This window comes from Plecotus auritus (genome assembly GCF_963455305.1).
Source record: "Plecotus auritus genome assembly, chromosome: 8".
NCBI classification, from domain to species: domain Eukaryota; kingdom Metazoa; phylum Chordata; class Mammalia; order Chiroptera; family Vespertilionidae; genus Plecotus; species Plecotus auritus.
The window spans coordinates 29,590,742-29,616,756 of record NC_137782.1 but is presented as its reverse complement, the minus strand read 5'-3'; the positions used below and the strand labels follow the sequence as shown (position 1 = coordinate 29,616,756).

The 26,015-nt window shown below is 46.3% G+C and overlaps 1 protein-coding gene across 6 annotated transcripts in view; it reads left to right on the top strand.

Annotated features, from left to right (window-relative positions):
* Nucleotides 1-26,015, top strand: part of EEFSEC (eukaryotic elongation factor, selenocysteine-tRNA specific) — a 277,246-nt gene that overhangs the window by 125,064 nt on the left and 126,167 nt on the right. For 4 of the 6 annotated variants that reach the window (XM_080685566.1, XM_080685567.1, XM_080685568.1 and 1 more), the window contains exons 3-4: nt 5,010-5,106; nt 7,475-7,639. In XM_080685566.1, the coding sequence (XP_080541692.1) occupies nt 5,010-5,106; nt 7,475-7,639 (262 nt within the window). Of the gene's footprint in view, nt 1-5,009; nt 5,107-7,474; nt 7,640-9,626; nt 11,704-26,015 lie in introns of those variants that run through there. The other 2 variants (XM_080685569.1, XM_080685565.1) reach the window with 2 other exon arrangements.

Here is a 26,015-nt window from a genome sequence, read left to right as displayed (position 1 = left end):
AGATTCTTATAAGGTGTGCATTCCATACTGGCTATGTGTCTGACTAGCTGTTTGGTCTTGGACAGTTTACTTTATCTCTCTGAGTTAATTTTCTTCTGTAAAATGGGAACTGATAAGATCAGCCTCATAGTATTTGTTATGAGGGGATATTTGACATGGAGCCTGGTACATAGTAGGTACTTCATACTACTATGTATAATAGCTATAACATGTGGAGTAATTACTGTGTGTTTGATACTGTACTAGGGATTTCCATGAAAATCAGTCAGATCAAGGGGTAGGTTTTATGTCTGGCTTGACTGGTGAGTAAAATAAGGCATTAACAAATATTGGCTTTTTAAAATTCTATTCCAAACCTAAAATGTATACTGTTTATGTAATTTCTGTGATTTGACAAAGGTTAGCCTACATGCACATTCAATATGTCTGGGCCTGGCTCACCCCATTATGTCCCAAGAGGAGTCTGGAGGACATGTGGGGCACTGGGAACAGGGGAAGCACTTGAATGTGCTCCAGGTCAGCTCCTGCCTGCACACTCTGAGCTGTGGGTCTGGGCTCAGGGCTCTTCTTCAGATCTTGGGTTGGAGTCCTTTGTGCTTCTAGAACCCAGACATCAGTCTTGTTCTGAAACCCAAGGCAAGAGAGGCCTCTGTTATCCCAGGGGCTACTGAACTATCCTTCTGCTGCCAGAAGCCAGGGTGCCCTAGTATGTAGTATGTTCAGGAAATCAGCAAGGCCAGTTTATCCCGAGCCTGGGAAAGGGCCAAACACCCAACTCCACATGCTTCTATGTTTTGTTTCAGTACATTGTCATGCAACGGAAGATTCTTCTTCTTTTTTTTTTTTTTAAATAAATCTTTATTCAGATTATTACAATTATTTCTCCTTTTTCCCCCCATAGCTCCACTCCACCCATTTCCCACCCCACCTTCTGCCCTTACCTCCCCCCCCACTGTCCTCATCCATAGGTGTATGATTTTTGTCCATTCTCTTCATGAACCCCCCATACCCCTTTCCCCCTGAGAATTATCAGTCCACTCCCTTTCTATGCCCCTGATTCTATTATATTCACCAGATTATTCTGTTCCTCAGGTTTTTAATTCACTTGATTTTTAGGTTCGCTTGTTGATAGATATGTATTTGTTGTTCATAATTTTTCTCTTTACTTTTTTTCTTCTTCCTCTTCTTTAAGAATACCTTTCAGCATTTCATATAATACTGGTTTGGTGGTGATGAACTCCTTTAGCTTTTTCTTATCTGTGAAGCTCTTTATCTGCCCTTCAATTCTGAATGATAGCTTTGCTGGGTAGAGTAATCTTGGTTGTAGGTTCTTGCTATTCATCACATTGAAAATTTCTTGCCACTCCCGTCTGGCCTGCATAGTTTCTGTTGAGAAGTCAGCTGACAGTTGTATGGGTGCTCCCTTGTAGGTAATTAACTGTTTTTCTCTTGCTGCTTTTAATATTCTCTCTTTGTCTTTTGCTCTTGGCATTTTAATTATGATGTGTCTTGGTGTGGTCCTCTTTGGATTCCTTTTGTTTGGGGTTCTGTGGGCTTCCTGGACTTGTAAGTCTATTTCTTTCACCAGGTGGGGGAAGTTTTCGGTCATTATTTCTTCAAATAGGTTTTCAGTATCTTGCTCTCTCTCTTCTTCTGGCACCCCCATAATTCTGATGTTGGTACGCTTGAAGTTGTCCGAGAGTCTTCTTACATTATCTTCAACTTTTTGGATTTTTTTTTTTGCTTTTTGCTTTTTCGGTTGAGTGTTTTTTGCTTCTTTGTATTTCAATTCTTTGACTTGATTCTTGTGTTCCTCTATTCTGTTTCTGGGTCTCTGTATAATATTTTTTATTTCAGTCAGTGTATGTTTAATTTCTAGTTGGTCCTTTTTCATATCTTCGAGGGTCTCGTTATATTTATCGGCCTTTTCTAGGATATTCTTAAAAAGTCTTATAACCGTGGTTTTGAATTCTATATCCAGTCGTTTGTTTTCCTCCATTTCTTTCGTTTGTGATCTGATTCTTTGACCCCGCATTTTCACTGATTCCCTGAGTTGGTAAGGTAGATATTTGTGCTAGGTTTCCAATATGGCCCAGTGGGTCTGCTTCCCCAGTTAACCTGAGGTGGACACTCTTGGTGCACCCCTTTGTGGACTGTGTGTACAGCCTTGTTGTAATTAAGTCTTTATTGTTGTTGGTATCACTGGGAAGAATTGACCTCCGGGCCAGTTGGCTGTAAGGATCAGCAGTGTCTATGCTGGGAGAAGTTCGGTGCTGCAGACAGCCTTATAGGATTAGACTTGCCAAATTGCAATAGCCTCTGTGCTCAGCTTGGATGGGGTGGAGTCTCAGTCTTGGCTTCCTGTCAGCCTTGCCCTTGCGCGCATGTGCGTTTTCAGTCCTCTGCCTTCCCCAGCTCGAGTCTCCGCCTGAGAGTCCAGACTCCCCCCACAAGAGCGTGGGTCCCCAGGGGCTCGCCTGGAACTGGGGTTCACTGCAGTCAGAACTGGGGCTCAGTGCCGTCAGGAGCCTCTGACTCCCTTCCACTAGGGAAAGCCTGTGGCAACCTCCGCAGCCTTTGTGCACACTGGCACACGCGCGTGTGCGCACTTTCAGTCCTCCGCCTTCCCCGGCTCCCGAGTCTCCGCCCGAGAGTCCAGACTCCCCCCACAAGAGCGTGGGTCCCCAGGGGCTCGCCTGGAACTGGGGTTCACTGCAGTCAGAACTGGGGCTCAGTGCAGTCAGAGTCCTCTGACTCCCTTCCACTAGGGAAAGCCTGTGGCAACTTCCGCAGCCTTTGTGCGCACTGGCACGCGCGTGCGTGCGCACTTTCAGTCCTCCGCCTTCCCCGGCTCCCGAGTCTCCGCCCGAGAGTCCAGACTCCCCCCACAAGAGCGTGGGTCCCCAGGGGCTCGCCTGGAACTGGGGTTCACTGCAGTCAGAACTGGGGCTCAGTGCAGTCAGGATCCTCTGACTCCCTTCCACTAGGGAAAGCTTGTGGCAACCTCCGCAGCCTTTGTGCGCACTGGCCCGCGTGCGCCTTCAGACTTCTGCCTTTCCCAGCTCGAGTCTCCGCCCGAGAGTCCAGACTCCCCCCGTAAGAGCGTGGGTCCCCAGGGGTTCGCCCGGAACTGGGGTTCAGTGCAGTCAGAACAGGGGTTCAGTGCGGTCGGAGGCTTCATTCCCCCTTCCGCCAGAGAAAGTCAGCCAGGCTCTCAGCCGCCCTTCCTCTCTGCGCGCACAAAGCCCCTTTGCCGTACCTCCAATTCTCTGTGAGGTTTTCTCTTTCCTTCTAGTTGTAGAATTTTCACTCAGCCAGCTTTCCTGTGGTTCTGGATGGTGTCCGTTCTGTCTTTTAGTTGTAGTTTTGAAATTGTTGTGCGAGGCAGCAGTTTAGGTGTTTACCTATGCCGCCATCTTGGTTTCTCCGGAAGATTCTTTCTGTATATATATAATGGCAAATAAACCAAGATATGAAAGTGTGTGCATACTAGAACCAAATATGAAAAATACAATCTCTTGGCAATGTGTTGAAAGCCAAGGCTGGAAGAACACACCACAATGATGGGATTATGGGTTGTACTAATATATTTCCCTTTCCAATGGAAAAGATAGATAAATCACTTCTTAAAGAAAAAGGGTCTCTCTGGGAAGGTCCTGTGAGGACTGGCCTCCATTGGATTGGGATGGTGGAGGTGCACTCCCAGGTGCATCCTCAGGGACTTTTGGTCACCATTATTTCCTGAGTCTCTGCAGGAGGCTAGCAGGTATTTATTAGTCTTCTTAAGGGGTCTTTCAGTCAGAGGCCTGGGAGCCAGGATTTACTGCTACCTTCTCAGGGAGCGTTCTGAAAATGGAAGTTAAAACCCAGGAGCACACTTTTACTTATTTATTTTTGTATTGATTTGTGTATTGGGCCATTGTCGCGGCCTTGCCAGCCAACCAACCACCCGCCCAGATTATCAGGAAAGAGAGGGAATAGGGTCATCCTGCAATGTGACCTCTACCCACAAGCATTTACCCCTGCACTGTAAATGTCACCTCTGCCACAGCTGCTGTGACTGGGTATCTCCACCATCAGGCCCAGTGGGTGGGGCCTAAGAGCAGAGGCTGAGAGGCCTCAGCGCCCAGCTGCCCAGGAAGCTGCACTGGGCAGCGGTTGCCGGGGCGGGGGGGGTGGGCAGGGCTTCAGGGAGGTCCCCCAGGAAGGCCCCCCAGCATCACCTGGGTCTGGAGAAAGGAGGGCCAGAGCATGAGGCTTCCTTGCTTCCAGTACCTCCCCTCTAAGCACTATCCCTACACAAAAGCTCCAGAGAGAAGGAACCAGACTCTTCCCCACAACCATATCTCCAGGCCTTACCAATTAACTGGCACAATCAGTGTGAAATAAATAACACCAGGCCACTGGGCATTCAAACCCAGGTTCCCTCCTTGTGCCAAAGAAAGCCCACCTTGGAGGCCTTGGGCTTGGTGTTGAGCAACTCTGTGGTCTGAGGCCAGTCTTCTAACCCACGTGGCCGCAAACGCAGCCACCAAACAATGGCCACTTCAGCTCCTGCCCCCAGAGGCTGGCTGGAGAACAGGAGATGGTCTATGCAAGTATGGGACTTTGAGCTCGCCAAGCTGTGCCATGGCTTCCTGGGACCAGCCCATGGGCACCAGGGCTCCCATCTCTGAGGTTTGGGGAAGAGCTCATTGGCTGTCACACGCCCATGAGTAAGTGGTGCCCCACAGGCAGCTGAAACCGCTGTGTACTTCCCCTCCATCGTGAATCCAGGAGCACACTTTTAAATTGTGTTGTTCTATGTAAGACATTTCCCTTTGGGGACTCCATTTCCTCATCTGCCAGGTGGGGTACGGTGGCACTCTCTTTTTAGGTGCTTCTGAAAGGAGGAAAGGAGAGAACACCCATAGTGCTGCTGGTCTGGTCTACCAGGTGCTTCACAGATGTGTTCTGTGTCCATGCTGATGATCTCTGTAACTATGGTGGGACTTGTTTTTCTGTTCCAGGTTCCGAGGTGCACCAATTATACCTGTGGCGGCCAAGCCTGGGGGACCAGAGGCCCCCGAAACAGAAGCTCCACAGGGCATCTCAGAGCTCATTGAGGTACTGTCAGTTTGAACCAGTTCTGCTCAGGCAGGTTCCTTTGTGTCCTGCTCAGCCTTAGAGAGACAGAGAAGCAGGCCTCCCCCGCGCAACACCCCCGTCTCCCGTCCCCCAAGAGGATTCTGGGGTGGTTCCTTTAAAGTCCTCCTTCCCCCCCCACAAAAGCTTAATGCAACCTCCCTCATCTCCTTCAGAAAGTTAATCTCAAACAGAACTGAGGGCCTCCACCCTTCTAAGCCTTTTTTTCCCCTTTCTCTTGTCAAATACCTCCATGCAGACAAAGGAGATCCTCTCAGTCTGGAACTCTGGGGCCATGCCATCTGTTCCAGTCCTTCAGATTGTACTAGGTCCTCTAGTATGTCTCACCTGGGCTAGTGGGCTGGGGGCCAGTGAGCCAGGGAGAAGGAGATGGGCCCAGCAGCAAGGACAGTACAGCTTAGGTCCTGTGGCCTCTACCAAAACACTGGAGGCTTTATCTTCTGAAGCCAACAGCCCAAGGCTCAGGCTGTTCCTCCAGGCTGGGTAGTAGTAGACAGAGGGAAGGAGCATAGCCATTCACTGGGTGGCCAGGGCAGCCAGCAGGCAGGGTGGAGGTGGAGGTGGAGAGGTCGTGATGCTTCTATGGAAAAGACAATGAGACTAGGGACTGTAGTGTCCCTCTGCTGGGCACTTGGGGCAGCTCAGAGGGTTGCAGTGCTGGCCCCACCACCTGTTCTCTCTGTGACCTTAGGCCCATGACCTGCTGTCTCTTGCCTCAGTTCCCTCACTTATAAAGTAGAGAAGATAATAGCACCACTTCACTGTGGAGTTGCTGTGAGGGTTAAACGAGTTAATGTGTATAATGTGCTCAGAACAGTGTTATTATCAGTTTACTGTGATGGTGAAACATGATTATCACATACCAAACACTGTACTAAGATCTTTACGTACAAGCTCATTAACATTCACAGTGACCCTGGGAGGCTTAAATTATCCGCATATTACCTCAGAGAGGTTAAATAACTTGCCCAAGGTCTCATAGCAAGTATGTGGTGGAGCTGGGATTCAAACTCAGGTCAGTTGTGGGGTGGGCTTTGGAGTCTGCCTGGCTCCACAGAGCCAAGATCAGGTGTGACTGTGTGCTACCACTGTTTCTGTGATTACATGGTGCTGATCTTGCTGAAGTAGCAAAACCAATATTTTCTGGGTAAAGCTTTTGTTACTTTTTCACCAGCTCCAGAGAGTACTGGTCTGGGTGCTTGGGACAGTTGTGTTTGTTAAAGCAAAATCCACAAAAATACTGTTTGTATATTCCTTTAAGAAGCATCTGCATACATCTCAGGCCAAGCCTGTTTTGAAATCTCTAGTCTTTTTTCAAAAGAATTGTTATCACAAGATTAAGAGTTTGAAACATTTACTACCAAATACTTTTTGATAGGAAGTAGCAAAATAAAAGGAATAATGTGGTCTTAGTTTTTATTTGTTTAGTGGTAATTAGCTCTGACACCATCTCTGAGCACATAGATGGCATGAAGACAGTGGGCAGGTTAAGGTTAAAGCTGTGGAAAGAGTCCACAGAGAAGGGAAAGCAGAACCACAAACTGAGGGACAGCACTGGCCCTTTCCAGGGGAGGCTTGGAGAAGTGGCCTTCACCCCTCCTGTCCTAACAAACTCAGGCAATGGCTTCTGGGAACAGCCCTGCTCTCCCCCAATCCTTCAGTTTCCCTTCAGTCACTTGTCCTTCTCTCAGGTGAGAGGCCAGCTGCTGGTGACACTTGGAAGTACTCACAGCCCTGGGAGGGGAGACAAATAAACAGATTATCACAATAGCATTTAACTGGTGATGAGGAGAAGAAATGCGGTAATACAAAAGGGTAGCAAAGCCTTTCCAGAGGTGTTGCCCATTTGCCCTCCTGGGAGAATAGTAAGGGTAAGGCTAAACAGGGTGGTGAACTTCAGGGCCTGCCAGTGGCTGGTGGCTGGTGAGAAAGGGCAAGAGGTGGGAGACTAAGCCTCAGCAATACCTAGGCGCTAGATGATGACAAATCTTAAATTCTGCAGGCATCAGGTGCATGGAAAAGCATGTGAAGCCAGGGAGCAATGTGACCAAAGGTGTCCTGTAGCAGGCTGCCCCTGCTGCAGTGTGGGTGAGGACCCGGATGCCTGGCTTATTATGAGACTATTGCAGTAATCCCAATGGGAGAGCATAGATGAGGCTTCTCCAAGTGCCCTTTGCCTTTGCACTGAGGGAAGGCATGGAGAGCATGGCAGAAGTTTGGAGTACAGTCAGGAAGTTGTCCATTTCTGATCTGGGCTGGCCTGCCCTCCTCTGCCCTGTCCCATCCAGTCCTCTCCCGACAGAGTGTGGCACAAGCATCTCTTTTCTAGCTCCTGACGTCCCAGATTTCCATCCCAACGAGAGATCCCTCGGGACCATTCCTCATGTCTGTGGACCACTGTTTCTCCATCAAAGGCCAGGGCACTGTGATGACAGGGACCATCCTCTCAGGCTCCATCAGCCTCGGCGACAGTGTGGAGATTCCTGCCCTCAAGGTCAGTCTTACCTTGTCCTTTCTTTTGCCCTCTTTCTCTAGTGGCAAAGGAGAGGAATGGTCCTTTTGTCCTCAGCTGGGTCTGCTTCCTGGGACTGGCCAGTGGGTGCTGCTCTGCTCTATCTCCTTTCATGCTTTGCCTGGATTCTAGAACTACCACTCCCCTAATTCTTACAACAGCACCCATTTTTGGAGATCCATGATGTGCCGCGATGGCTCCAGAAGGTGCATTAGGCTCAGGACCATGTGGTCAGCAAGTGAGGTGCTAGGTGTAAACCTCCTTTTTACAAGCTTTCTGTGTCAGGGGGGCAAGTCAAATTAAACACAATTAGAATCTTGTGTTGCTCAGTCATACGGTCTGGAAGACATCCAGATGAGTTTCATACTCCTAGTGACCGCTGGCAGATACCATGCCATCCCTCTGGAGACCTGTGAGAAGGATGGATAGCTCCGTGTCTTCCCAGCTCCCCCACCTTCTGGGAACTTCTGGCTGGCTCTGATTGAAAAGATGTCCAGTGGCCTTGATATTTCCCTTCTTCATTGGGCTTTTCTTATGGTTTTAGTTTAGAGGAAAAACTTTCAGCCTCCCTGACTGCCCTTTCCTTCCCTTCACGGGGGATGAAGGTGGAAAACAAGGCTAGTTAGAACTAGAAAGACCATACCAGGAATTCAGAGTCCAGGGCAGTTCTCTGGTTCTAGAAAAATTCAGAGTACAGGAAAGTGGTGGCATGCACTTGGCCCTGTATGTACAACCAGGGACAATGCCAGCTGCTGATGTACTTGCAGCCCTAGGCGAATGAATTTTGCATGCTAACTGAGAATTCTCCCTGGAGGGCTGTGTTAATAAGGCTCACTAGCTGTATTAGGGTCCACCAGAGAGACAACCAAAAGTATGTGTATGTATCTATGTACACAGAAAGAGGGATGCATTTTAAGGAATTGGCTCCCAAGATTGTGAGGCCTGGCAAGTCCGAAGTCCACAGGGTGAACCAGCAAGATGGAGACCCAGGAAAGAGTTGCAATTTGAGTCTGAAGGCTGGCAGAATTTCCTCTTCTCCTAGGGATGTTAGTCTTTTTCTATTCAGGCCTTCACCTTATTGGATTGGGTTCACCCTCACTGTGGAAGGTCATCTGCTTTACTTAGTCTAGCCACTTAAATGTTAATCTCAACACAGAAACATCCGGGATAATGCTTAAACAAATATCTTGGTACACTGGCACAGCCAGGTTGACATAAAATTCATTATCATATTGGGGCAAGGAGGGCCATGATTGCAGTATCTGCCCTGAGCAAGGGGAGGGCAAGGGAACACTTGTGCCTTATGTTGGCCATTCCTGATCTAGGACCGCCAGAGAGGATATAGGAAAGGGGCATTTCGGGGTGAGAGGAATAGCCAGGGCTTCTTCAGGTTTAAATCTCCCCGCTCTACTCATTTTATGGTAGTGTGACTGTTGCTTCCTCCTGCAGAAGGGGGGGATGCGCGGGGGGGGGTGGAGGGAGTAACAAGGAAGAGTTTCCTGATCAGGGAGGACCAACTAAAGAAGAGCTTTTATAGGCCTAAGGCTGGCCAGGGCTCCCAGGCATGTCAACAAGAGTTGGAGGGTGAGGCCCTGCCCTTATGAATCCTAGGGCAGTGGTTGGCAAACTGCGGCTCACGAGCCACATGTGGCTCGAGAGCCTCGGTTTGCCTCTCTGTTGACTAATGAGTTTGCCTAGGGCCTTCCCTGACACTGTGAGTCATCATTCCCTCCTCCACTGGCTGTTGTGGATCCTCTTCTGAAGACCATTAGCCCTTGATTAAATCAAATCCATGTTGTGCAGGGACTAAAAGTATAAATCTTAAAAAATAAAGCACAAAATTATGAAAATAAACTAAACTTAATATTTAACAAAGTTAAGATTATAGTAGCAACTGTGTGTTAATTCTTAGCAGGAACAGAGAATAAATCAAATGCTAAATTTCTTTCCATTCCTTGTGCTCCCTTAGGCATACTCCTTTGGACCACCTTAATCTAATATTCCTCTGCCCTGGGAGAAGACATTTCTGCAGCCTGGGAGGGCAGCTGGGAGTAGGAAGGAGGTGTCAGAAGATGGCTCTGTGGGAGACAGACTTTGAATTGAGAGTACCTGAGGCTCTAGAGCAGGGGTGGGGAACATCCGGCCCACGGGCCATATAATGCTCGAGAAATCATTTGGTCTGGCTCTGCCAAGGCAACCACAAGTGGGACTCAAAATTCAACAAATCTAGGAGCTTTTTTCATAGCGACATAAATTTATATTAAGTGAATGATGTTATAAATATCCAAATGGCCCTCGGCAGAAAAAAGGTTCCCCATCCATGCTCTAGAGGGAGGAAAAGGTTTGTGATGATAGGATCAGGAGCTGCAATGCTAGGACTACGGGTATGGGGGAGGGCTGAGACAGAGTTAGTCGGCCATGTTAAGTAGACAGCGATGTTTGAGTGGGGACATGTTCTGAGGTCTTTGGCTACTGTTCTTGTCCTTATAAAGGTGGAACTTGCCTATTGGGTATGTGGAAGGTGCTTGGCAAACATAAATTAAAAGCTCTTCTTGCTTTTGTGTACCTATTTTCCCATAGCCTACTTTTCAGCCTTCTTGGTATCACTGTTTGATTTTCTGATTTACTAGTCAAAGAAAACAGGACTGTAGCATTGAACTTGGATATTTGGCTGAGGAGTTTTCCAAGCAAAATATGGAGGTTGCAGCCTTTTTCTCTTTTGCTGCTTATAGTAAATGTGAGAGGAAGGGAATGTTTTGAAGAAGGAACTGTTAGTAAAAAGGAACCAGCACTTGATTTGGGAGGGCCTTGGTATGTCCAAATTCCAAAGGATGCTACAGGTAGGAAATTCTCTTTGAGAAAGCTTGCTCTGGTGAAAGACCAATGGCAAGGCTGGACAGCCTTTGCTGATGAGATGAGGTATGCAACTCAAGGATCTAATCAAACATCTCACCAGAAGCCAGGAAGAGAGCCAGGTGGGCTTATCCTGAAAGGATCTGTAGAGAACCCTTTGGTTTAATGGCATAGGTCCCCTTGATATAGATGAGAGACCCACAAGGTTTTTGAGAACGTTATTATTAGCAAAAACACTGCCAGCCTGGACTGAAGAAATGGAGGAAAAAAGCAGTTGGACTTGTGGTATTCTACATGAAGGAACTGCACTGATAGAACTCATCTACAAACACATGTTATCCTTCAAGAAAAGGAAGACTGATTCCAAAGGCAGAGCTGTGGATGTAAAGTTAGAGGCCAGAGAGGCAGGCCCATAAGCAGGGGCCCCTGAGTCTCTGTGGGTCCAGAGAGCAGAGGAGCAAGCCACAGAGGGCTGTTTTCAGACCTGGAAACCTAATGGGATTTGCCTTGCTGGATTTCAAACTTGCTTGGGGCCAGTGACCTCCCATTTTCTTCCTATGCCTGTATTTTAAAAGCAGATAATTGGTTTTCTAGTTTCACAGGTCCACAGATGGATCATACTAGTATCATCCATGCCTAATTAGGTGACTTAGATGATGAGTTTTTTGAGCTAATGATTAGGATGAGATTTTGGATTTAGAGTTAATGCTATAATGGGGCGAGAATTTAGGGATGTTGGGATGGGATAAAAGTATTATGCACATGTGATGGGTGTTAAGTTTTGGGGACCAGAGGGTGGACTATAGTGGGCTGAGTTGTGGCCCGCAAAAGATGTGTACACTCAGAACCTAAGAATATGATCATATTTGGAATAAGTCTTTGCAGATGTAATTAATGTAAGGATCTCAAGATGAGATCATCTTGATTAGGGTGGGCTCTTTATCCAACGATGAGCGTCCAATGACCCAGCAATTCAAAGAGAAGATCAGTGAAGTTGGAGGTCAAGGCTGGACTTATGCAGCCCTAAGCCAAGAAACACCAGTGATTGCCACAGCCACCAGAAGCTAGGAGAGAGGTATGTATGGAAGGCATTCTCTCTTAGAGACTCTGCAAGGAACCAGCCCTGTTGACACATTAATGTTGGATTTCTAGCCATCAAAAGTGCAAGAAAATAAATTTTGTTGCTTTAAGCTATCAAGTTTATGGTAATTTGTTATGGCAGCCTTAGGAAACTAATATAGATTTTGGATGGAAAGTACTGAAGTGAAAAAAAAAAAAGCCTTAAGTCCTTTGTAATCTTAGGCAGGTCCCTGAATTCCTTTGCACTTTGACTTTCTGGTGAATAATCACAACCCCCAGCTCACTGTCTAGGTTTGCTGTGAGGGTGACATGAGCTGAGTGCTCATTAGCAGTAAAAGGCTTCACAAGTTAGTGGTAGAGTCAGAACTTTTGCATACTGATGGCCAGCTCTGTTCATTTCTTCCTTTCCTGTGATTCCCATCCTATAGGAGAATATCTAGGCTCAGGAGGGTTAAGCAGCTAGACAGCTGAGCCAGTATTTGAAGTCATTCGTCCAGCTCCAAAGACCAGACTCTGTCCACTTTACCTGCTGCTCCTGTAGCCCCAAGGAGACCATAGGGCCAGTGGTATTTTATCTTCTCTGCACAAGGACCCTCCAACCTCCTGAGCAGCTTTGTAAGTGACCCAGTGTGCCCTTCTGAGGCCTCTCCCTGGTCATGGAGCTCCTGAGGTTCCGAGGTCCTGACCTCCTCTCACCCTTGCCCTCCACGAACCAAATAGTGCCTGTTGTGCACTGGGGACATTGCAGGGTAGGACTTTAAACTGGATGGCCCTCCTCCTAAACACAGTGACATCCCTGTTAGATTTCACTAATTGACTTGGACACATCCGACCACTTGAACTCCCTCAGAGGCAGAGCACAGCCATTCCAAATAAATGGTTGCATTCCCCTCCTGGCCAGGGCTTTCCTGCCAGAGCTTGTCAGACCCTGGCCCCTATTTCTGCTTCCCAAGTTTGTTCCCAGCTGGGGCCCATTAGCTGATTGAAGGAACAGGGAATGAAGGAGGAACACCAGATTCCATTTAGACCTCAGAATGGTGTAAACCCCAGACATCCTGAGATTCACTAGCCTCTCAGGCTTTTGGCTCCCTCGGTCCTCGGCCTGAGAAATCCCTCTGGTAAAATTTGTTGTTGGGATTTAGGCTAGTGATCTTTCCAGTGATGACTAGCTATCAGTGTTGTAACATCCAAAACTCAGAGCCACAGACCATGAAGAAAGAGAGAGCAAGGAGAAATTGAGAGAGGTCTGGGAGCTCAGAGGGACCACAGGCAAGTTATTCAGCTTTTCTGTGTTTCACTAATTCCTCAGAACTTCAAGACCCCTATGTGTTGGCCAATGTCTGGGGCCTCTGAAAGAGGGATGGAGGGGTGTGGTGACCCCTTAGATGATGGATGGCAAGTCCCTAGCATATAGGAGGCTGATACTCATGTCATCTTTATTGTTGCCATTCAATATGACTTTCATGTGGAATTTCTGTTTGGGGTTCCAGATGTATTAAATAGCAGGGTTCTTTCCTGGCTGTAAGGAAATAGTTCTTCTCAGGGCTCCTCAGTGAGTTATTGAAATGGAAACATGCTTCTGTATAGCCCTCTGGTCCACTGACTCCACCTGTTTTTCCTCAACCTACTCTTTGAATCTCTTGGTATCAATGGCTGTATGATTTTCTGATTTACTAGTCAGGGAAAGCAGAACTTATAAGCAATGAACTTAGATATTTGGCTGAGGAGAGCCTTGCCATCAGGCTCTTTTCCTCCTATCCTGGGAGCACCGCTTGCATCCAGCCTCCCCTGGCTCACACTGGGACGACCCCAGATCCCGTTCCTTTCTCTGCCTTGTGCACCAGCCTCCCTAACTCAGCTTCAATTTGCTTGTGGGTCACCCTCATCTCCAGGATAAAATCTAAAGTGATTTGTGTGATTTGGTCTTGCTTTTGTCACCTCTCCAACCTCTTAATTCCAAAGCCACACAAGATTACTCCTGCTCAGTGGATTAGTCAGGACTCTGGTTGTAAGTGATAGAACTCCAACTTAGACTGGCTTTAACATGATAGGGGTGCACTGGCTCAGTTACTGAGAATCCAGGGTTACTGGTGCCTCCCTCCAGATGTGTTTAGTACAGGCCGCTCTTTGTGGTCTTGTCCCCACAGCACCGGCTTCCTATTTCTTCCCCATCAAGTCCAGGGTACAGTAGGCTATATCCTAGTGGTTAGCTACCCAGAGGATTAACCCAATCAGTGGGGTTGCCCTTCCTCTGCTAACTGATTACCCAGTTCTGGCCAGCTTGAGAGGGAGGTGAGCAAAAAGAGGCCAGAGGAAAATGACCCAAAAGCAATGCCTGAGCTCTGATGGACTTGCTGTTGGGGCAGAAGTTATGTTTCCTTACTGTTCAATCAGGCTTGTCTGCTCCTTAGGATAGAATGAAAAGGCTTCTTTTCCCAGGGGTCATAAGCACAGTTATGGAATGGGATGTCCTTGGCCTGGCTGGACCAGGAGCTCATCCCTGTGGCCAGGACGAGTGTCACACTCCAACTGGGTCAGACTGATTACCTGTGTGATCCTGGAGCTGGGGCCGGGGTTGGGAGGAAAGGTTCCCAGGGTACTATCACTAGAGAATAGATGTTGGGCAGGCAAAACTGAGCTATCCATGCACTTTGTGGTTTTATGTGTCCATGTCTCAGTAGCCTGGGCCCTGGTCACAGGGGCTGAGCTTAAGTCCCTCCCTATCACTTACTTGCTGGGGCAGTTTTTCACCTCTTAGAGCCTGTTTTTGGGTGAACTACTCATGAAGATTCAAGGACATTCACATAATATGCTTGCAACGGGGCCTGCACATGAACACTGCTATCTTTATCATTTTTATTATCACATGTCACTCTGAGTCTTATCTTTTCCCCATTTACTGTGCCTTTTTACTTGGCCCACAGAATGCAGTGACTGAGGGGTGTCTTGGCCTAAGCCCAGCATGCCCTGCATCCCTGAGCACAAGGGCTCTGTGAGACTTTTGCCTCTCCCTCACAGCTCTGCTGCTTAGGCATTTGAATTACCTCAGCAGCCAAACTGTAATATCCTGTTGTCTCCTTAACAAGGTCTAGCAAAGGAAGAACAGGTGATAGACAAGGAGAGAGATTGATCTCAGAGCAGGCAGCGAAACCAGAATGATGTCTCTGTAGGTGCTGCTGTCGAAGACATGAGTTCGTATCCTGAAGATGTAGCAGGCTGCAGCAAGCTGCCTCTATGCAAGCCTTTTCCTGTAGAATTCCTCCAACTTGTCCTTAGCTCTCAATCCCAAATGCGTGTGTGCCCTTTGACATCAGTCCCTAAGAATCTGCCACAGTTTCCACTTCCAGAAGACCTGTTTCTCTTTTGTTCTTTGTGTGTGTGTCTTTATTTCTGAGAATGGTTTTTCATGCTGACATGCCTATCCACAGAAATTGTGTTGATATGCTGATACTCACAGCATAGGCTGAGTTGCTGCTGGCTGGATGAAGCAGGCTGCCTGTCCAGCCTAGCTGGGGTCCAGCATTCTTAGTTTAGTCAGATGGCTTTTAGAAGCATAAGCTCAGAAACGTAGAGGGGTATTGGCATACCACAGGGAAGGATGGCTTGTTGGATATGTGCCAAGTAGTGCTGTGTGCTGGGCTCTAGTATTAGACCTTCTCAGGATCTCATCCTGTGCTTTCAACAGCTCTGTGGGAGCTCTGCTGTCCCACCTTTTTATCTTCATTTTATTTTTTCCTCATAACCATTTATCCCCCCATACCCTCTATCATCTCCACTCACTGACCTCTGCCCTGCACCACTACACTGATGTCCATGTCCATGAGTTCTTTCTATTTTTTTCTTTTTTTGCTCAATCCCGCCACCACACCCACCCACCCAGAGTTGTCTGCCTATTCTCTATGAGTGTGTCTATATTTTGTTGTTCAATTTGTTCATAAACTTCCACATATGAGTGAAATCATATGGTACTTGTCTTTCTCTGACTCGCTTATTTCACTTAATGTTCCCAAAATCCACCCATGCTGTTGCAAAGAGTAAAATGTTCTTCCTTTTTATGGCTGCATAGTATTCCATTGTGTAAATATACCATAGCTGTTTTATCCCTTCATCTATTTATGGAAACTTGGGCTGCTTTGTTTGTTGTTCTTTGTTAAGTTCCTTTAAATGTAAAGTTAGATTATTTATTTGAACTTTTTCTTGTTTCTTGAGATAGTCCTGTAATGCTATGAATTTCCCTCTTAGGACTGCTTTCCCTGTGTCCCACAGATTTTGGGTTGTTGTGTTCTCATTTTCATTAATTTCAGGTATCGTTTAATTTCTTCATCTCATTGTTAAGGCATTCATTGTTTAGTAAAAGATTATTTAGCCTCCATATCTTTGTGTGTTTTCCAGTTTTCTTCTTGTGATTGATTTCAAGTCTCATAGCATTATGGCCAAAAGAAGATGCTTGATATGATTTCAATCTTCTTAAATTTACTGAGACTTGTTTTGGTCCTAGCATGTGGTTTACCCTAGAAAATATTCCACGTGCACTTGAAAAGAATGTATATTCTTCTGCTTTGTGGTGAAATGCTATGAAGATATCAATTAAATCCATTTAATTTATTGATTTATTATGTCACTTAAGGCCTTCTCCTTATTGATTTTCTTTTTTTTTTTAATATATTTTATTGATATTTCACAGAGAGGAAGGGAGAGGGATAGAGAGCCAGAAACATCGATGAGAGAGAAACATCGATCAGCTGCCTCCTGCACACCTCCCACTGAGGATGTGCCCTCAACCAAGGTACATGCCCTTGACCGGAATCGAACCTGGGACCTTTCAGTCCGCAGGCCAACGCTCTATCCACTGAGCCAAACCGGTTTCGGCTCCTTATTGATTTTCTGACTGGAAGATCTATCCGTTGATGTCAATGGAGTGTTAAAATCCCCTACAAAGACTGTATTACTGACAGTCTCTCCCTTTATGTCAATCAAGATTTGCCTTACATATTTAGGTACTCCTGTGTTGGATTCATAAATATTTAAAAGGGTTACATCCTCTTGTTGGATTGCTTCATTTATTATTATGTAGTGTCCTTCTTTGTTTCTTACTAAAGCCTTAGTTTTAAAGTCTATTTTGTCAAATATAAGTATTGCTGCACCAGCTTTCTTTTCCTTTCCTTTTGCATGAAATATCTTTGTCCACGTCTTTTAGTCTGTGTGTAGTCTATGTTGTTCTGAGGTGGGTGTCTTGAAGATAGCATATATATATATATATATATATATATATATATATATATATATATCTTCTTTTCTTATCCATTCAGCTACCTTATGTCTTTTGATTGGAGCATTTAAGTCATTTGCATTTAAACTGATTTATTGACATTTTATTTTCCTTTGATTTTTTTCTTTTTCTCCTCCTCCTCCGCCTTCTCCCTCCTCTTCTTCTTCCTCCTTCCCCTTTAATATTTCTTGTAATACTGGTTTGGTGGTAACAAACTCCTTTAGCTTTTTCTTGTCTGGGAAGCTCTTTATTTTTCCTTCAATTTTAAATGATAGCCTTGCTGGATAAGTAGCCTTGGTTGTTAGTCCTTGCTTTTCATCACTTTGAATATTTGATGCCAATCTCTTCTGGCCTGAAATATTTCTGTTGAGAAATCAGCTGATAGTCTTATGGGAGCTCCCTTGTAGGTAACTGACTGCCTTTCTTTTGTGGCTTTTAAGATTCTTTTGTCTTTAACTTTTGCCATTTTAATTATGATGTGTCTTAGTGTAGGCCTCTGTGGGTCCATCTTGTTTGATATTCTCTCCTTCCTGCGCTTGTAAATGTTTTTTTCTTCACTAGGTTAGGGAAGTTTTTGGACATTATTTCTTCAAATAGGTTCTTGATCTCTTGCTCTCTCTTCTTCTGGTAACCCTATGATGCGGATGTTGTTATGCTTCATTGTCCTAAAGGCCTTTCAAACTATCCTCATTTTTTAAAATTATTTTTTCTTCTTGCTGCTCTGATTGGTGTCTTTTTCTACCTTGTTTTCTAAGTTGCTGATTCAATCCTGTGCTTCATTGAGCCTATTGTATATTCCTTCAGTGTAGCCTTTATTTCAGATATGGCATTTTTCATTTCTGACTTGTCATTTATTATGGTTCCTATGTCATTTTTCATGCAGTTGAGCATTCTTATAATTATTACTCTGAACTTTATATCTGATAAATTGCTTACCTCTATTTCAGTTAGCTTTTCTGGAAAATTCTCTTGTTCTTTCATTTGGGGCTTGTTTCTTTGTCTCCCCATTTAGGCTGCCTCTTTGTGTTTGTTTCTATGTGTTAGGTAGATGTGCTACAATTCCTAATCTTGATAAGGTGGCCTTATGGAGTAGATGACCTGTGATACCCAGTAGCACAGTCTCCCTGATCACCTGAGCTGGGTGCTCTAAGAATGAATGTCCCTTGTGCGTGTTATGTGAGCTCTCCTGTTGTAATTGTGTTTTCATTGCTATTAGCCCGTTCATGCATGGGTTCAGTCCTCAGTATGGCTGACAGTGATGCTCAACCCCCAACACAGTGTACAGGCTGCTGTGCAGGTGGTGATCACACGAAGCAGAATTTACCTCAGCAGTGTTTGGTGCCTGCCTTTATCACCCTGTGGATATGTTGCTTGTGAAGCTTATTGGATTCTGCTCTGTTGTTTTCTGAAGCTGGCCATTGGGTGTTTTGGTTCTGGGCCTCTTTGGAGGAACTTTGGTGCAGGCCAGTGTCAGAGGCTGTCTGTGATTGATCCTGGGCAACCTGTTTGGAGTTGTCAGTGATCGACAGCTTGTGGCTCCCTCTGCTGTGAAAAGGACCAAGCTGCACACCAAAGTTTGCTTTTACTAGCACTGGACCCAGGGGTAGGTCAGCAAAAAATCTCAAAACACCCAGAGATCCACCTTTGCTTGCGGACTATCTGTTTGGCTCAGTCACTTAAAGAGACTCAGTCTATACTCCTCAGTAGGGCATAAGCTCCACAGGGTGGGGCTTGAGGGATTCCAATGGGTGGGGCCATTGCTTCCTCCCAGGCTGATGCTGCATGAGGGGGAATGCTCTGCCTGAGAAAGGAGGTTTTTGCAATATGGGGGGATGACTCAGCACAGGGATCCTCATAACTGACCTTTCAGCTCTCTCCCCAGGACCACCAACTCTAGACTGTCCTCATGCAGCTCTAGTCCTCACTGCCCTCCCTCTGCGGGAGCCCAGGATAAGTGAGTGGCTGTGAACAAAATTTTGTGTGTTGGCCCTTTATTTTTCTTTTTTTCTGGAAAGCTTTTATTTATTTATTTTTTTTAAATCTTTTATGTTCAGATTATTACAATTGCTCCTCCTTTTCCCCCCCATAGCTCCCCTCCAACCCCACCCTATGCCCTTACCCACCCCCCACTGTCCTCATCGATAGGTGTACGATTTTTGTCCAGTCTCTTCCCGCACCCCCCACACCTCTTTCCCCCCGAGAATTGTCAGTTCACTCCCTTTCTATGCCCCTGATTCTATTATATTCACCAGTTTATTCTGTTCATCAGATTTTTTATTCACTTGATTTTTAGATTCACTTTTTGATAGATATGTATTTGTTGTTCATAATTTTTATCTTTACCTTTTTCTTCTTCTTCCTCTTCTTAAAGAATACCTTTTAGCATTTCATATAATACTGGTTTGGCGGTGATGAACTCCTTTAGATTTATCTGTGAAGCTCTTTATCTAACCTTCAATTCTGAAAGGTAGCTTTGCTGGGTAGAGTAATCTTGGTTATGGGTTCTTGCTATTCATCACTTTGAATATTTCTTGCCACTCCCGTCTGGCCTGCGTAGTTTCTGTTGAGAAATCAGCTGACAATCCTATGGGTGCTCCCTTGTAGGTAATTAACTGTTTTTCTCTTGCTGCTTTTAATATTCTCTCTTTGTCTTTTGCTCATGGCATTTTAATTATGATGTGTCTTGGTGTGGTCCTCTTTGGATTCCTTTTGTTTGGGGTTCTTTGTGCTTCTTGGACTTGTAAGTCTATTTCTTTCACCAGGTGTGGGAAGTTTTCTGTCATTATTTCTTCCAATAGGTTTTCAATATTTTGCTCTCTCTCTTCTTTTGGCACCCCAATAATTCGGATGTTGGTACGCTTAAAGTTGTCCCAGAGGCTCCTTACACTATCTTCATATATTTGGATTCTTTTTTGTTTTTCTGGTTGGGTGTTTTTTGTTTCCTCATATTTCAAATCTTTGGTTTGATCCTTGCGGTTCTTTGGTCTGCTGTTGAATTTCTGTATATTCTTTATTTTAGACAGTGTATGCTTAATTTCTGACTGGTCCTTTTCCATTTTTTTTTTTTTTTTTGGCATTCTCATTAAGATCCTTAAAGGTCTCACTAAGTTCCTCAGAGGTTTTTAGAAAATTCTTGAGTAACCTTATAACCGTGGTTTTGAACTCTATGTCCAACAGTTTGCTTTCCTCCATTTCTTTCATTCGTGACATGTTTCTTTGTCTCCGCATTTTGCTGCTTCCCTGTGTTGATGGGGTGGTTTTCTGTGATAGGTGACCTATAGGGCCCAGTGGTTCAGCCTCCCCTATCACCTGAGGTGGACACTCTTGGTGCACTCCTTTGTGGGCTGAGTGCAAAGTCTTGTTGTAGTTAAGCCTTGATTGCTGTTGGTACACTGGGAGGAATTGACCTCCAGGCCAATTGGCTGTGAGGACCCGTTGTGTCTATAATGGAAGAACTGCTGCGCTGGAGACACGCTTATGGGGCAGGACTTGTTTCAGTGGGGCTTTGGTGCTCACTGAGTCTGCCTCTTGAATGTGTCACTTATGGATATGAGGAGTTGAAATCTGGTGTTGTCTCACACTGACCACTAGGTACACTGGCTCCTGGATCTCCAATGGGGTGCAGGTCAGCTACTGTCTGAGGCCACCCTGCAGGAGCTACAGCGAGATCTGCAGATTTCTCCTCTTTGCTTGGGGTTTGGAGGATTTGGAACTGTCTGACCAGAGCTGCAGTTTATTAGGTTAAGCTGCGATAGGGCAGGCCATTTATATGTAAAAGCAGCTGCGCAGAGCTTGGGTGGGTTTGTAAATTGTGTGGGGCAGGGTCTCAGGGAATCACTAGGCTAGGGCGTGGCAAACAGCTATGGCTGCCAGTCAGCCGTCTCTGCGTCTCCGAGTTTCTGCATCCCTGCCTCCCGTGCCCCAGCGCAGTAAACAATGATTCCTGTGCGCACCTCTGCAAGAAAGCCTCCCTCACTTTCCGACCCGATGGCAGACAGTCTGCTTTTCCCCATAGGAGTCTGGGTCCCCAGAGTCTCTCCGGAAACCGGAGTTCAGAGTAATTGGGAGCTTGTGTCTCCCTTCGGGTTGAACAAAACAGCACACCCATTCGCCAGCCGCCAGCCCAATTCGCGCGCCTCCGTACCTCAGCTTTTCTGCGCTGTGCATGTCTCAATGCTCTTTTCTTTCCTTCTAGTTGTAGAACTTCCACTCATCCAGCTTTCCCATGGTTCTGGGTGATAGACGTTTTGTCTTTTAGTTATAGTTTTGGTGTGGTTGTGAGAGGCAGCACGTACAGGTGTATACCTTATGCCGCCATCTTGGTTTTTTCACTGTATATTATTTTTTATTTCAGTCAGTGTACGCTTAATTTCTAGTTGGTCCTTTTTCATATCCTCGAGGGTCTCGCTAAATTTATCAGCCTTTTCTAGAAAATTCTTGAAAAACCTTATAACCATGGTTTTGAACTCTATATCCAGTCGTTTGCTTTCCTCCATTTCTTTCATTTGTGATCTGTTTCTTTGTCTCTGCATTTTTGCTGCTTCCCTGAGTTGATAGAGTGGCTTTGTGTGCTAGGTGTCCTATAGGGCCCAGTGGCTCAGCCTCCCCAGTTACCTGAGGTGGACACTCTTGGTGCACCCCTTTGTGGGCTGTGTGCACAGTCTTGTTGTAGTTAAGCCTTGATTGTTGTTGGTATCACTGGGAGGAATTGAGCTCCAGGCCAACTGGCTTTGAGGATCAGCTGGGAGAACTTCTGTGCTGGAGACACCCTTATGAGACAAGACTTGCTTCAGTGGGGCTTTGGTGCTCACTGAGTCTGCCCCCTGAGTGTGTCCCTTATGGATCTGAGGTGTTGTAATCTGGATTGTCCCACTTTGATCCCTGGGTACACTGGTTCTTGGATCTCCAAGGAGGTGCTAATTTAGCCTCTGCCAGAGGCCACCCAGCAGGAGCTACAGAGAGATCTGCAGATTCCTCTTCTTTGTTTGGGGTTTGGAGGTGCCCAGGTGAGGCCCAGCTGTGAAGCAATGCAAGCTGTTGCGGAGCCTTGGGCCTTCTTTTGGATGTTCTGGGTCTCACTGACTCAGCTGTAGGTAAGTTTAAAATTCAAAGGACCAGGCCATTCATATGCAAAAGCCTCTGCGCTCAGCTTGGATGGGGCGGAGTCTCATGGCGGAGCAAACAGCTGTGGCTTCATGGGGCGGGATCACAGGGCGGGGCAAACAGCAATGGCTTCCGGTCAGCCCTGCCCTAAGAGACCCCTGGTTCTCAGTGTGCCACGGTAATCGCTGCAAGCACCTCTGAGAGAAAGCCACCCTCGAGTTTCGCCCGGTGCCAGACAGTCCAGTTTCTCCCTGTATAAGTCTGGGTCCCCAGAGTCTCGCCCAGAACTGGAGTTCAGAGCAGTCGGGAGCTTTTGTCTCCCTCCTGATTGAGAAAGCCACCGCGTACTCAGTTGCTAGCCCTCTCCGCGCGCGCCTCAATACCTCTGCCTTCCACAGCTCCTGTAAGTCTCCATGTGCTTTTCTCTCTCCTTCTAGTTGTAGAATTTCCACTTAGTCAGCCTTCCTGTGGTTCTGGATGATGTCTGTTTTGTCTTTTAGTTGTAGTTTTGAAATTGTTGTGCAAGGCAGCAGTTTAAGTGTTTACCTATGCCGCCATCTTGGTTTCTCCTTGTGTGTTGTCCCTTTAAGAGGGTGCCTGCATTTCTAGCCTTCTCTCCCTGTTGGACAGAAACCCTGTTGCTCTTCACAGCCAGATGTTATGTGAATCCCTTTCCTGGTTCTGGTGCTCTGGTCTGGGGACCCTGGCTTTGGGTTTAGACCCTAAACTTGTCAGGGGAACCCCCTACAGCTGATATATCTCTCTGGAAATTTAGCTGCTGTTCAGGGGTATCTAGCCCACCCTCTCACGTCTCCGTATCTCATACCAGTCTTGATGTGGCCTCCTTTGTAAGACCTTGGTTATAAGGCTTCTCTCCAGCTAGTCTTCAGTTGGCTATTCAGGATGATTTTTCTATATATATTAGTTGTAATTCCAGTTTGGTCCTAGGAGGAGGTAAATGTAGCTTCCACCTAATCTACCACCATCTTGGATCTCCTGTGCCACATTTTATAGGGCATAGAACAGACACAAGACATAAAAATCTTCAAACTAATCAGCAGAGGACCCTGGATTCAAATTCTGGCAGCCAGAGTCAGAGATGTATGCTCTTGATCCTGCCCCTAGCTCCTTGGGTCCCGAAGCCACTGAGCCTCTTGGCCCTGCTCCTCTGACATCAAATGAGGCCTTTGTGGAGATGATTCAGGGACCCTTGGACAAGAAGTCCCTGGAGCTGACTTTAGAGGTGCTGCTTCATTCTGCCTTATCCTTCTTCATGGCTTGGGAACTTCATTGAAGGAGATGGAAGTCCTGGGGCCCTTATGAGGGCAGTGGTCCCAGCAAAGATCACAGCCAGCTTCTTGTGCTGAGAGGTGCCTGGACCCAGGATGGTAGGTCTGTCTCCAATCGAGAGGGGCCTTCACGTAATCCTCCACAGAGATGACGTTGGCTCTCCTGGGCTAAGATTGGAGTGAGAGAGAAATGGCTACTACAACCCAAGAGATGTCTTCTGAGGACAGGGTGGCAGCAGGAGCAACTGTGGCCCCACTGCTGAGTAGAGCCATCTTCTGAGGCTATAATTCATCTGGGTGTATGTGCTGGGTGTTTGTTTCAAGCCTTGTGCCCATCATCTTGTGGGTAGGTAGAGTCCCATTTTGGCCCAGATTGATCTACAGCACTCCCTAACCCTTTTATAGAACTCTAGTGCGTAACAACACAAATAAAACACTACCCCAGCCTGACCAGCTGCTTTCCCTGAGGATAGGACCAGGCACTGCTCTTCTGCAGCTTCCTGAAGTCCTTTGGTAGTCTAGATAGACATCTTAGGATCTAGCCTCTCCCCTGCCCACTCTGAAGCCTAAGTGAAGGCCCTCCTCAAGCCCCCACTGCTCAGATGTTCCTTGCCCTTTATAGTCAGGAGCAGTCTAGCATGGAGGTGAAGAACAGGGCTTTGAGAGTCACTCTGCCTGCGTTATTACCCCACATACCAGCCCTGTGTACTTCAGCACATTACTTAACCTCTCTGTATTTTAGCTTCCTCATCTGTAAAGTGGGGATATTAATACTGCCTCCATTAGAGAGTTAGTGTGAGGATTAAATGGGTTAAACATCTTACAGTGCCTAGGTCAGAGTTAGTGCTCAGTAATCTTTTCTGTCCTTACCACAACATGAAGCCTAGTGCCCCTGGTGCTCTCCTCAGCACCCCTTCAGGAGGAGCCTGGGGGACAGGAGTTAAGCAGTCATGGAGGTGTGACCACATCTCCTGAAGAAAGTGTGGACCCCACAGCAGCTGTGGCACCCTGCCATCTCCCTGCAAGTCATGTGGAAACCCCTCTAACAAATAAAAGCTTTTGTGAGAAAATAAATCAGCTTGTTTTTAGGAAGAGATAGTGATTTGATTAAAAATAACACATATGAGTGCTTGGGCATGGCCTAGCAGTCCCTAGGATCTGGAGTCCCAAGTTTGAATGCCAGGCTTTGTGATTGGACACTGACTACCAGGTCACCTTCATGGAGAAATAAGAACAGTCCTCGTGAAACAGGAAGATGGCTGCCGACAGGAAGGCAGACTGCAAGATACTGTGTGAGTGAGAAAACAAAGGAAGAGTGTGTGGTCGCACAGGGAGTGTTTGTTGGTGAGTTGAGGGACAGCTATACTCCAGGAGACTGTGGGGAACTGCTGGACGGGGCTCCCCTGACCAGGCAGCCCCCACTGCTGCTGGATTCCTTCCTGGAACCACCGGCTCGGACGCGGAGACCGCGCCATCTTGATGGGGAAAGTAGATGTTATTGGAAGCCTGAAAATCTACAACTACGGCACCCACCAAACAGCTGCGAACCCAAGAACATCAGTCCCCAATTGGTGCAAACACGTGGATTCAGAGGAGCTCTACACTCTACCACGGAAAGGTCAGATTTCGCCTGGGATAAGGTGAGGTCTCTGGTCCTGGCAGTAGAGAGAAACGCGCGCACTGCGGGAGCTGGAGGACTGGGGGAAATCTGCGCCTACAAAAATACATGTCTGTTGGGGCTAGCGTGATCCATGATTGTGGAAGGGGGTCCTCAGAGCTGCTAACAGAAGGGAACTCTAAAAAGCAACCCATTTTGATCTGACGCAAAAGGACAGCCTAAAAATTTTAAAAGTGTGCTGGCTGCTTAGACCCAAGGGAGAAAACAAGACTGCACAGACTTGCGCACAGCCCTGGAGTTCGCACACGTATGCTGGCTCCTTTTTTTTTTCTCTTTTTTCTTTTTCCTCTTTAAATCCTTGCTTCTTATTACTAAGCCCAATACATAGGATCACCCAATTGGGGACACCGTGAGAAACTGCAGGGGAAAGTTGTTTTTCTGGAACCTGGGGATCAGAGCGGGGAATATCCATCAGAGAACCAGCTCTGGGGCAACCCACTCCCACAAACCGGTATTGAGTGCCACAGGGAAAGCAGGATCTAAGCACTGGCTAGAGAGGACCTATAGACCTGGAGGTCAATCCAGAAACACTGCCACCCAGGGGTTGAATCACAAATTGACGCTTGTGTAAACACAAATAAGGGAATACAAGAAATTAAGACACACTGCCTGCTTAAAAATCAGGACTTGCTTACAACACTGAGGAGCAGTGGAACGCAGGGAACTGCAATACTGTCCTGACTAAGAAACAGGCGTGCCAAACAGAACAGTAGAGGAAGTGAATGACCTTCACTACTGTACATACTTATTTTTATTTTTTTCATCTTTTACTTAAGAAACTAATTTTTTTTCCTCACTTGATTTTACCTTTTTAGTTATTAAATTTTTATTTTCAATCAGTATTATTACTACTATTTTACCTTTTTTTTTTTTAAAGTGTCATTTTATTTTCTCTTTACTAGTGGCCTGGTGCATGAAATTTGTACACATTAAAAGGGGATTAAGTAAAGGAAATAATTTAATATTGCTATTTGCCCTTTCTCTATAATAGAAGTGTCAGAGATGAAAGAAAATTAGTAAAATGTATATGAAAACCTTCCTCCTGTCAGAGTCTGGAGCACACCACAGGACCCAGAGTCAAGTCCC